General features: G+C 40.4%; 1 protein-coding gene across 6 annotated transcripts in view; it reads right to left on the bottom strand.

The window, feature by feature from the left end:
- Nucleotides 1-13,813, bottom strand: part of CHCHD3 (coiled-coil-helix-coiled-coil-helix domain containing 3) — a 250,368-nt gene that overhangs the window by 76,147 nt on the left and 160,408 nt on the right. For all 6 annotated transcript variants that reach the window (XM_019751017.2, XM_074315354.1, XM_074315355.1 and 3 more), the window contains one exon: nt 13,639-13,722. In XM_019751017.2, coding sequence (XP_019606576.1) covers nt 13,639-13,722 — 84 coding nt within the window. The remainder of the gene's footprint in view (nt 1-13,638; nt 13,723-13,813) is intronic.

Genomic DNA, 13,813 nt, shown 5'->3' with positions numbered 1-13,813 from the left:
AGTTAAGGGCTCTGAATGTGAAACAGGTTACATGGTGTTTCCCAGGACAAATAGCCAATGAGTAGGAGGTCCAATGTTTGAATCCATATCTACTTGTCTTTGATGTCATTAGATTTACTAAGAGGTCCTTTGAGGAAGAGGTCGCAAATATTTGATATATTCTGGAATCATCTAAGCCCATCTCCATAAAATTCTGAGGTCAATATCTGAAGTAATTATGAAATGACCAAGAGAGAAGCATTTGGGAATGACTGCTTTACAACACTGTGGGTATGTAAAAACTACCAATGGGAATAAATCAGCAAGTTAGCTGTCCATTCCTCTGATAGAAGAAATCAGGTGAGTTCTACTGAAAACTTCTCTCATTCGGAATAGCAATTAGTAAAACGCTATTGCATGCCTGCTTTGTATCATGATATCAACAAATACTAGTGAAACTTTATTGTTCATAGGACTGAGTTCCACAAAACCTCATGAATGGCACTCAAATATTCATTCTGTTCCAGTCACCTCTGCAATATTTGGGATGGCCACCCCAACACAAATCAGTTCTAGGAACCTAAATAAAGTGAATACTCACTTAGAACATATTTAACGAGACAGTAATGATGACATGGAAAACACTGCCACCAACTCCATAAAGTTAATTTTAAAACCTCCAGGTTTCTGTTTTCTCGTCTGAAAAAGTATACTTCTGAAACAGATGAATGTTGAAGTTCCAACGAGCCATAAACTTTCATGTGTCTATAAAATATTCCATTTCATTAACGCCGCATCCAGCTTGTTGTATTAATACTGGTTTTAATTGTCAGTCAGCACAGGCTTAAAACATCAGCAATCTTGTTTTGTTGCCTGGCAAGGCATGAAACCCAAATTTCATTATAATCACTGTTTCCATTTGGCTACTTCCGAAGTAATATTCAGTCAAAAACTATCTTTTGCATAATTACTCTTACTAGAGTATAACTGATATTTCTGTGAGTGTAATTACTTTATATAACTTGTGCCTCTATTTAGATTAAAATACTTACCCTTTTGTCTTTCTGGCATTATTCTTTTGGGAACCAAGTTCAGGGTCAAAGCCAAATGATATATATATTTTTAATGTACCCAACAAAAAAACGGCATTCTCTGTCTTTAATTACATACTATTGAATTTTTACAAATAGTTCTAAGGATGTCTGCCAAATTTCTACAATTTAGAGCAACTACATCACGGGAGAATAGACAGTTCACAATTTATTATGCATTATTTTTCTGGATCTACAGAAACACTCATTGTAGTTCTAAGTTACATTTTCATTTTAACAATAGTTAGATAAACAGAAAAATAGATCCTCTTAACACAAGGGTTGTCTACTCGAGGAGATAAGCTAAGGATCTTAACTCTCAGTCCTGAACTAACTACTTGTCTCTCACTTCTATTCTCACTTTAACTCACATCACAGACAGTCCCATCTAGGCAAGGAAGAAACAATCTTACGATTAAGTTCTAGAAATACTAACATTAAGAAGAAGGAAGGAGCAAGGAGGAGTGACAAGATACTAGAAGTAAACTGTCTGGTTTAGACCCTCCGTGTATGCAGGTACCACCCATGCACAACACCTGGGCACATAGTAGGTGTTCAGCACCCCTAATAAGGGCAGAGGAAGGTACAGGCACACACAGCAAGCTTCAGGGTTTCCTAGTGAGCAACACTGAAGGAGAAGATGGAAAACCATCAAAGGAGGTTAAATGTAAGCGTGGCTTAAGGGTAGCAGACGGGAGCGGTGTATTTCTAAGATTAATTATTCAAGTTAATTCCGAAGCAGAGCCTAGGGAAGCCACTGAATTAAAAGTTTAAATAGCTGCAGGACAGGAGACATGTCTCTGGCCTGAAACTACAGAAAGGAAATTGACAGTAAATTCATATGTATGTGATGACAATTTAAACTTGCAGGAAGTTTACGCCCTAAAATTTCATACGCATACATCTAAATGGCAGGTAATTAAGCTGCCTGGGCTGCACACAGTGGTTCAAAGGCCACTTGAGATCTACTAGAATGAGATGATTTTGCAACGTGGGCTATGGCAAAAGAAGACGGTGGGGGCAAAAGCACCCAGGTGGCAGAGGGGGCCAAGGGATGATTGTTCCTGGGCACAACAGCCCCTTTTCTTGTTGCTGCCACCACACCAAGTCTCACCATTATCTTGGCTGATCTTGTAACTTCTCTCCATCCCCTCGGAGAAGGAAGGTCCGATGCACAGATTCTTTCCTGTTGCCTTACTTTCAGCATCTCTCCCATCAATTTAGCCGATGTACTTTACTGTGCTAAATGTATCCATCATCTGATCACGCCCTCTAATGACACGGGTGTAATTTTTCTTTATGGTGGAACACAAGCCACTCTGAATTAAGACTGCTAGTGCTTAGTTTATGAAAGCAGCCAAGTACTCAACTTGCAAAGGGAAACTCAGCTGAGAACCGGTTACTTCACTCTAGTGGTTCTAAACGAAAAATGTCATAACCACTTCCACCAAAAATCTTCTTAAAACAGGTGCAAGTGCGTAATACATGTAAGGCCAGAAAGCCTTACAGGAGTTTTAGAGTCTGCCACAGTGACACAGATGGAGAGGCTGATGGTGGGGAGGGAGACAGAGGCGAGGCTGCACCGGCTGGAAACCTCAGGGTGAGTTAATCGACGTCTCTGAGTCTCAACACAAAACCACCAACTGGGGGGGTGGGTGAAGAGAGTAAATACCCACCCCTAAAGGTTTGTGTTGGGGTTAAAAGGATGGTGTTCCATCACTTCCTACACTGCCTGGCTTGTCATAATCCCTCAATAGATGGTCGCTGATGAAACTGACACTGATATTTCTTGGACAACAGCATTAGAACAGCAAAGACGTCCACAGTGCAAAGCACCCAGGAGCATGTTCACCCAAAGCCAAGTTCAGGGATAATAAGTGAAGCTGGGCATTCTATTTGGGATGGGGCTTGTGGATAAAGTGGATGTCCTCCCCTTCAAAGTCATGTAAAAGTAATGGTTGTCACTTAGAAAGCGAGATTTAATTTACTCCAAAAGTTTACTTAAAAAGTCGTAGCTGCACTGACAGATGTTTAATTTTATGTAAATAACATATGTAGTTGTATGAATATCAGTAGCTGGCATGATGGTAGCTTGAGTCTCTGCAAAAACCTGCATCTGTCCAGTTTTCCCAGTACCATTTATTGAACAGACTGTCTTTACCCCACTGTATGTTCTTGCCTCCTTTGTCATAGATTAAACGGCCATAGATTAAACAGCGTAGATTTATTTCTGGGCTCTCTATTCTGTTCCACTGATCTATGTGTCTGTTTTTATGCCAGTACCATGCTTTGATTACTATAGCCTTGTAATGTAGCCTCAAAAAATGAAAACTAGAACTAGCTATGACCCAGCAATTCCACTTCTGGGTATTTATCCAAAGAAATCCAAAACACTAATTAAAAAAGGTATATGAACCACTATGTTCACTCCAGCACTATTCACAATAGCCAGATATGGAAGCAACCTAAGTGCCCATCAGTAGATGACTGGATAAAGAAGAGGTGGTACATATAGGCAATGGAATATTACTCGGCCATAAAAAATAAAGAAATCTTACCATTTGCGACAACATGGATAGACCTGGAGGGTGTTATACTAAGTGAAATGAGTCAGACTGAGAAAGACAAATACCGTATGATCTCACTTACATGTGTAAGTTAAAGAAAAGAATAAATGAACAACAGAACAGAAACAGACTTACAGATACAAAGAACAAATTGAGGGTCGCCAGAAGGGGGGGATGGAGGGGTTGGGGAGCTGGGTGAAAAAGGTGAAGGATTAAGAGGTACAAATTGACAGTTACCAAAATGGTCACAGGGATGTAAAGCACAGCGTAGAGAATAGTCAATAAAGTTGCAACAACTGTGTATCGTGCCAGGTGGGTATAGACTAATCGGAGGGATCACTGCATAAATTATACAAATGTCTAACCACTACACGTGAAACTAATATAAAATAGAATTAAATGTCAACTGTAACTAAAAGAAATAAAGTTTAAAAACGACAACAAAGCCCATTCCACAGGACCTTCAGAACCTTGACCTTCTTGCTCATCTGTCTACCCTTTTGCAACTCAGTACAAGGGAAGGCAAGTCCAGGATGGTGGCCGGTCCTCAGAGGCCCTCAGATGAGGAACTCTTATCAGTCAAATTCTATGGCTTCTTGACCTCTACATCCTGGGATGCGGATCAGGAAAGACTCAAAAAATGTAGGTCCTGGCGCTATGCAGGGAACAGCAAATCTCAGATGGTGTGTCAAGAAACAAAGTGCATGTTTCTTGAAGAAAGAAAAACGATTCTGTGGTGTGAGCGTCACGCTGAAACACGGCACGCGGTATCTTCATCCTGGAAGCTCTGAATGTATAGAAACTCTCGGAAGGCGTACAGAAATCTGTTCAGCTTAATTAAGCCTAACATTGCTCAGGATTCTTTGGCCATGGAACGCATCCCACTCCCTACCACATTAATTTTTAAAAGTTATCTAGTGCCTATTATATGCCAGGCACCACCATGGTGATCAAAGAGGAAACAGGTCTGTTCTTTATGGAGCTTACGTATTTAATATTTATTTTCAAAGAGAGCTGTTTGAGGCAACCAGTTGAACTGGGTCTTTACCTGAGCATTGAACCGGATGGACTTCTCCAACCCACCAAATTCCCCTCTAAATCCCATTATCTTTAGGACTTTAAGGGACAAAAGTAGTGGCTACTCCTCACAAAACACTTCTGCTCTGGAAAAGAAGAAGCTGGCATAGCCTCCATGGATCCCCTGTGGCCATGAGAAGCTCTGTACCAGATGCCAACGGGCGTCTGTGCCGTCTGCATTTGTCGCTCTATCTATGCACAGTGGCTGGCTCACTGGAGGAAGTTAATAAATGTGGTTTTGAATGAACAGAGAATCCAAGGACTCTCTCTAGCAGCGACACCCCCACTGGACCCCCCCAAATTCTGGTAAGAATGACCAAAGTCAAATTCTATCTTAGTTGCCAACTGGGTTTGGATTCCCTTCATTAAATTCTAGCCTCAGTTACTATGCTTTATATGTCAAGTTCAGGTGTGGGCACTTCTGATGTGATAATGGAATGAGCTAATAATACTATTTGCAAATGTTGTAAAGACCAAATATATCTTTCTAACCAAAGCTAATGTGTTAAAACGTTAATACCTTATAGAGGCACAGCTCGTTCGTGGTCTGAACTATAAAACTGCAATGAAGAGCATTTTCTTACACCAGCCCTGCAATTTCTTTCTAAAAAAATTAATAGTCATGTATTTTAATTTTTCAGTAAGATAGGGAAATAAACGCACTGGCAGGTCTGATAATGGAGTACATTTGAAATTTATAAATAAACAAGATACCAAGAAGCAAAACAATCAGTGATTATGAAATTAGATACAAAGAAAAATCAAGAGATTTCGCCCATTTGCGATTGCATACAAAGTAAACACAGAATGACTTGATTATCGGTATCGAAAAAAGATCCCAAAGGAAAGGAAAGGGGGTATTAATTGTTTTCAAATAAAACAACCTGCTGAGCCTCCCTAGGCAAAACGAACAGACTCTTTAAAAGTGGAATTAATTTTGTCTGGATTGCATAACACTTTATTTCTTACCTTGTCTTTACACATTCAAGTGGCATATCGTTTAAAAAAAACTGTCACGGTAAACAGATTCTAATTATGTTATCGTTGAGTCTTTCACAACGTAAAAGAAATGTGAAGAGTTGAGAAAGTATGCAACCCATATTGTTGGCATCTTGGCACTTGCGAACATTACAAGTGCTCACAAAAAGGCAATACTGGGCTTAACAGCTCAACTGTATATTATCTCTTCCTCAGAGCGCTGGGGCTGGCACTGCAAAGCACAGTGGTCCATTCTAAGCTCTGAATAGAGAAAAGGAAGAGATCATTAAATTATAATTTCCATGCACAATTGGTACAAGTATTTCCTACCAACAGGATTAATATGAAAGAAAGATCCCAGAATAAAGCGGCTCGGCAGAGGATGGCAGTTTAGTGTCTTGGAAATGTGATTTCACTGAAAACCCTGACACATCACAATACTGAAATCCTATTTACTGTAACAAGCAGGGTGGATAATGCTATTTAATACCTAGTGTACTGTGTGCCATCATCTCCTAGTTTTGTGCTCCCTGCTCTCATCTTACCTTAAGGTTAATACTTCTTGACAGCCAACATGGTAAAGAGAGCAGCACATTAAGTGCTGATCCCATGATTTGCAAATCTGTCCTCTTAAGTTAGGCACAGAAAACCTGGCTCCAGGTAAGGGGATTATTTTAATGAGATGCACCCTTACGAGCTCACCCCAGAACCAAAATGGAAGTCTCATACCCCTAAAGCCAGTTTAAAAGAGCATTTCAAGGTTACCCAAACCACATTTCCCATTAGAAAATTCAAAGAGGTTAACAGAAAGCCAATGTGTTTGGTGGACTTGTTGAATAATGAATTAAGGATAAGACCCCCATTTCCACTATAGTGTATTGATTCTCCTGCCTCAGAGAATGAAATAGATTAAAAAAAAAAAAAAAAAAAGTCCATCCTGCTTGCTACTTTTGGAATATATGCAGTGATAAACCTCCTTTAGGGAGGCCGGTAAGAGTACAGGAAGGGTTTAGTCTTTGAACCTAAGTTGTAAATAACTGTCAATTATGTTAACAAAGGTAAGGTGATACTGGGCCTTATGAATTGTTCTATCTAACAATTAACATCAAAAAGTATTTATGTGAACTCTCATTATTTGTTAATGATAAAAAATTGAGACTAACTTAAGGTACATGCTGCAAACCACTTTACTAGCATCTCTGTCATTTGGAATGGCATTGCAATTACAAGTGACATCAGCTGCTATTGTCTGCCATGTCCAAACTCCTGGATCACAGAACCCTCTCTGTTTCTGTAACTCTTGGTAACTCCAAAAACTGCAGGGACCCTGCCTTGATTTCAAGATGAATGAGGAAGCCAGTACAATATACCTCTCCAGGTTGACAAATGCAAACTAGCATAACCTCCTGAGGCATATCTACCACGAAGTTATGCTTTTAACTATTGTGTTCAATTTGCTACATAACATTGCATGGCCAAAGCATACACAATAATTTAGTGTATATTAGTCACCCCTGTATCCTAGAATCATTGACAACTGTTTAGGAAGCACCGTAGGGGGAAAATAGCACAGGATTTTTTTTTTTTTAATCCCATAAATTGAGTTCATCTCCCTATCCCCAAAAAGGATTGTTTATGTTCTCGGATCTCAGATGTCAGTGGTCTGTGGTTTTTATCCTTATTAATCTCTTGAAAAGGCTGACCCAGCTTCACTCAATGAAATATTTTTACAATGACAGACTTCATCTGGTAGTAAAGATGCATCATAATTTCTTCCCCATAAGGCGCACACTGAGCTGACCATGATTTCTTCTGTTGTCATGTCCCTTTGTTATCATTGTGGGCATTATTTTCCCCCCAAGCTTTGCACAGAGGAATACAGAAACGAAGGTACTAATTGACAAGGAAGAAGTCAAGCAATCAAAAAAGCCAATTAATCATACAGATGAGCCTGACACTTTATGATACAGCAGAAGATATGCCAACCACCATAAGTAAAAAGGCTTTTAAAAATTGCTCACTTGATGTAAGCTTGACCTTAGAATTTAATTAGCAACTCTCTTCACAGGTGACAAACTAGTAAAGTCCATTTCTTCTTAATGATAATTTATTTTTTTTTCACCAATCTCTTTGCGTTGCTCTCATTTTGCCCAGCTCATACATTTCTCTCCTTCTTAATTGTGTGGCTCTCACTGCAGCGTGTATGAAAATTGTGGCTGAAATGTAAACTGAAAGCAATACATACCCCACTACCCTGTTGATCTGAACACTAACTGTATCAGACTCAGCTCTCTGATCTCCCTCAGCTCCTCAAGCCACTAGGGCTTTTCAAGTTGTCTTCACACTATGCCAAACCCCATCACTCTTACGAAAGCCAAGAGCCGAGTGGATGCAGTGGAGCCAATTGATTGAAGTTCATAATTGAGAAGTTAGGCATGCAAGACACACTAATTGTCAAAGAACGCATGTCTCCAAGATGTCTTGGGGAGAAAAGGGTCCTTCATCCTGGAAGATCCCTGGGAGAATCTGGGCTCTGCCCTCTCCTATGAGGGTCTTGTTCCTTCCTCTCACTCCGACCCCCCCAGGATTAACAGACTACTGAAAATACACACTTTCCTGAAAAACATGCAGGCAATCCAGACTCTAAAGAAATACCCATCAATACCATTTTTTAAAAGTAACAGAAAGTTTGTTTTCTTTCTAGGGATAGAATGAGATGGCAATGAACGAACGAATCAATGAATGAATGAAAACACCTAAAAAATATTTTTAAACTGCTCAAATGACTATAAATGTCTCACTTCAAAGGAAAAGAAGTACAACTAGATATTAAAATAAGTCTTATGGGTATCATGCTGCAGTTGCTAGGTAATAGGCCGTATTTATTCCCTTTTGGTCAAAGTTTCCCAGGAAGTGCCAATTCCTGGGGAGAAAATTATGCATTTCGAATGCTTAACAATTTCAGGTTATGAGATAGCATTAATCAAATTACAACATCAGGCCCTAAAATGTTGTAGTAGAAGCCAAAAAGAGCTAATTTACTACCCAAAGAACTAACAAAACAATCAGCAGGATTTAACTTCTTAAGTGCACAACTGGCAAATATTAAAAACAGAGCTGGATAAAAGCTAAAAGCTCAGGTGTTGGACCTGGCTCACATCCAAATCGCGCTGTGGCTGTACCTTCTGGGGCAAATTCCTCGAAGCCTTAGGATGTCACCTAAACAATAGAGTTGGCAGCTGCATGGGGTTGTTTGCGGGGATAAAAGGGTATAATCCATGCAAAGCGCTTAGCACAGTGCAAATAATCAATAAATGTTACTGTTAGTTACTAGGATGGTGACGATGCTGTAAGTAGCGGGATATTCAAAGTTAAATGTGATTTTTCTCATAGATTTAAATTAGTGGTTTACATGATTTAGTGAAGAAGACATAAACATTTTGTGTGTATTTACAAACTGTACACTAATTGTTTAGATATAACTTTATGGTCTAAGCTTAGGAACCCGAGGCTCCATTCACTGGACTCCTACTATGTGTGACTTGTGGAAAATATGGAAATAAGAAATTGACCTTTGTCCTCAAGGAGTTTACAAGATAAACACAGATAACGAGCCTCAAACATCATGAAACACGGCATCATGGAGAGAGGTGTATGAAGCATCACGGAGGAGTCCCTGAAGGACTCGAAGAAGGCTTCTAAAAAACACTGGAGAACCTTGTCTTCGAAAGCTGCCCTGGGCTTCCTCTCATCAAATCACCAACCAGGAATTAATTCTCTCCAAGTCTCCTGTGTCAACAACCAGGAATTAATAACTCAAGTCGCTTTCGGGCCACACACTTACCTGCGATGACTCTAATGTTCTTACCATATAAAAATTTACTTGGCATCACGGTCAACGTTCTTTGATCAAGTTAGCAACACTTACAATGAACTAAGGACGTGAAAAACTTTTCAGATGGCTTTGACCTTCTTTCTCACGAAAGCGTTGCTGCTTTGGATGGAATACAGGTGCTAAGAAGTGTGGAGCTGGTGTCCAGGTAAATTATACTTACTACTCCTGACAAGTGAAAGGAGAAAATGATCTCAGACTCCTGGTCAACTAGCCCACATAAATCCCTGGAAGGAGAAAGCTCCATTCACACAAGGGAAGACCTACTTGAAAAAGAGTTCATTGAAATAGATCCAAGAGGCAAGCCAAGCTATGTTATAGAACTGAGTGTATTTCACACGCTCAGTGGACTTGGATTCATATTCTCAAAAAGAACTCTGCATCAGGTCAATGAAAATGAAATGCTCAGGTGATTAAGATGATGAGTCACTGCAAAGTGATAAGACAGACAGTTCCTGTGCTTGTTAATCCAGCAGACGGGCAGGTGGTAAGGTAACCTTAGCAACCTCCCTTGGAACGATTCTGTAAGACTCGACGTCCCCTCTCTATTACTGATCCACTACCTGGGACCTAGTTGATTAGTATGATGTTAAAACAGAGAAAGATGTGTACTTATATCCACTTGTAAACACAGGCAACCCGAGTTTCATAGTAAGTGAAGATGATTCTGCAAGTTATAATGTTATCATCAGTTTTTCTTATATGATGTGCTATTAGATTGAGCACTTTTCCGTCTTCGCACATAAACTGTGTAGAATTCCTGATAGAAACGGTTAGACAGTGTACTTTTCACTATTACCACAATACAAGAAAAACCCTTTTTATAATCTCTTGCATTAAGTGTAGAAAATGCTTCAGCATTGGGGGCCTGAATGTCTCTCAAATATTCCTACCGTAGGTGAAATTCAACTTGGGTATTTTAGGAATGGCAGTAATAAACAAAAACAGGATTTCATAGAAATGGGCAGAAGACACCGGGAAGCTGAATAATAACTAAAGGAATTTTACGACTGTTAGTATCTTATGCACAATGGAAAGCAAGTAAATATTCTTTAATGACAGCAGCTTATATTTGTTAAGTTCTTTGCAGTTTCCAAGGAGCTTTTTAAAATACATCTTCCTCTCTGCTCCCCCCCCCCAATAACTCACAAATGTAGCGAGAAACAGAATTCTCCCCACGTTATAAATGAAGAGCCAGAGACCACAGAGATTAGGTGAAGTGTCAAATAACTAGAAGACAAAGCCATGACTTCTGACTTGCAGTCCAGCGTTCTTTCTAGGACATGTTATCAAATATGGAATTATTTAGTATAAACAAATAGTAGGGTGATAATTCCACCTCAGGATTCTTCCAAGCTCACTGGTGTTTCTCAGCTTTCAGTTAAAATTCCTAAATAACTACTTCCCAGCCTCATCTTCAAAAGGGAAAATATGTGTGTGCATATACATATACATATATATATATATTCCCTCCCCCCCAAGTAAGAAGACACTGATCACAATCATTCAATATCATCATACATGTCCCTCTTGGCTCGTCTCCCACAACCTGTTCTATCCTGAAGCCCAAAGTAACTATTCAGCGCTGAGCAGACAAGCTCAGTCTGCCAAGAACAACTGCTCTCAGTTCCACACACCAACCACTGAATTACCACCATCCAGTTGGTGAATTTACGAGAACTGGGTGACTACTTTGCAGTGCCTTTTCTTGTACCTACCAGTGATCACTGATGAGTTCAAAATGCACCAATATTTAATCCAAAAAAGGACGAATTCAAGCACAGTACTTCTTGATGGCAAAGAAAACTATGGTTGGGCGGGGAGAAAGCAGGTGCTGGGTACATCACCTCAAAACTTCCCCTTCCATCCATTTTGTTCAGCTAACAATGATGTGGCAGGTGCCGCACTCTGGAAGGACCGACGTAAAATAAGAAATACCACTGACTGAGCCGTTACTCAGCGCTGGACACCAGTACAGGTGCTTTATGAGACTTCGCTCATTTCACCCATTAGTGACGTAAAGTACTACTATATCCTCATTTAACAGTGGAGGAAACTGAAAGTTTCCAGAAGATGCTCCCACATACACAGCAGATAAATGCCGGTTCAGGGGTTTGCATCCCAGCCGTCTGACGTCAGAGCCTGTGCTCTATCTAGCCCAGGGTTCTGCAGCCCACACCCAACTCACGGGTCAGCTCCAGTCCACCACCTGTTTTGAGTACAGACCTAAGAACGGTGTTACATTATTAAATGGTTGGGGGCGGGGGGAATCGAAAGAGGAGCGTTTTGTGACATGAGAACATTATATGAAATTCAAACTTCAGTGTCCATGAATGGGCGCACTTCTTACTGACATATTGGCGACGGCGGCCTTCACATTACAGCGGCAGAGGTGAGCGGCTGTGACTGAAACCACACATAGCCTGCAAAGCCTAAACTGTTTCCTCTCTGGCCCTTTCCAGAAAAATGTGCTGACTTCTGCTCTAAGCCATTCCACTCTTTGCTTATTGAACACCTCTATTTGGATGTCTTCAGAAAGAGCCCAAACTTCCCCTGTCCAGAATCAAACTCCTGATTCCTCCCGTCACACACACATCCAGATCCGTGAGTCAATAGTATTCCCTGATGGAAAACACATCTTCTAGTTGTAAAGCCATAGACCTAGACTGCCTTTGAGTTCTTTCTTTCTCTCATGGTCCAAGCCACCAGCAAATCTGGTCAGCTCCACCTCTGAAATATCCAAACGAATTTCTGTCCTTCCACGGCTGAGCACCCTGGCCCAAGCCTTCACCATCCCTTACCTGGGCTTCTGCCAGAACCTCTAACTAGGTCTTTCTGGCTTAAGTTCTTGCCAAGACAGCAGCCGAATACTCTCCTGCTCACAAACCCTCTGGCCTTTCTGAACATGTTAAGTACACCCCTATACAGGGCTTTGGCGTCTCCCCATTCCTGCAGACCTCTCCCCAGATGCCAGCCTATTAGGGCCTCCCTTTCCACCCACCCCCAAATCTACACTCTTAGGCCTTGGGACTCCCTTCCCCTTGCTTTAGGGTTTGCCATATCATCTCAATCTCCCATTCATATATGTGTTGGGTTTTAACAGTATTTAGGTTCCAAGGGGGCAGAAGTTGAGTTCATTTCTTCTATAGCATATCTCTGGCACTAGACCAGGGCCTGACATATATTAGGTGCTGAAGTATATATCTGCTGAATGAGAAAATGAAATGAGAAGAAGCACTCAGTTCAGTGACACAGAGACAGTTGAACATATTCAACATACAAGTAATCGTGCTGAATGGGGTGTAGTAATGTATTTCTTATTTTACCTACACTCTTACTAAGCATCCTATTCCAAACAAATCAAATCTTGGGGGTTTCAGTCAAAGGGGAGGAAAAGCTAGCTTTATCATCTCATGGTCTGTGTATGAAATTATTCTAGACAAATCTACTGTACTGAACAGTACACTGATTAGGGGCTCAAACTCCCATCCTTACATTCTGTTTCAGCCTTGAATCCCTCCTTAGCATCTCTGTCCAATTCTAGATCCATGGTGATGAGAGGCGTTACCTCAATTCCTCCTGATATTTCTCCCTAAGTTCTGCTATCCAGCTCTTGTCCACCCCTCCTGAAAGGAACCTTCATTTCTTAGTCACAAATTCAGTGAATTTTCATAAAGACAACATATCCTTTATGACACTATCATTTCTAAGAACGTACTCAAGTTTAGTCCATGTTTGGGAGAGTTAAGAGTACCTCTCTCCTGTGTGACCAGGATGCAGTGCGGTTTCCAAACATTTAAAGCAAAATATTTGAGGGAGGTTTGTGAGTGGCCAAATATGTCAATGAACAAAATAACACAACCATACCCCAAACTATCAAAGTAGAAATGACGTTCCCTGCGAGAATGGCCTACCTGCTTGTTTTCTTCACTTCCTGGTGACTTTGTTACTAGGAAAAGCAGTTACAGTTCTAATTTATTGATTTTTAGATAAGGGTACGGGAAAGCTGCAGATGTGGTAATAGAAGAGAATCAATGGTAAGAAATCGGCATACCCTCTCCTCCAGTCTAGCCAGCTGCTCTTTGTAGAATGTATCCTGCTTCTTTAACATTCGATTTTTCTCTTCCAGCTGCTTAGCCTAAAAAAACAAACGAAGAATATACTATATCAAGAAAAAGCAACAGCATAGCAAAAGTCAAGTATAAATTACATTAGAAGTAAGTATACAA

This window comes from Rhinolophus sinicus, linkage group LG11 (assembly GCF_036562045.2).
Source record: "Rhinolophus sinicus isolate RSC01 linkage group LG11, ASM3656204v1, whole genome shotgun sequence".
Taxonomy (NCBI): domain Eukaryota; kingdom Metazoa; phylum Chordata; class Mammalia; order Chiroptera; family Rhinolophidae; genus Rhinolophus; species Rhinolophus sinicus.
This window is presented reverse-complemented; position numbering and strand designations above follow the sequence as displayed.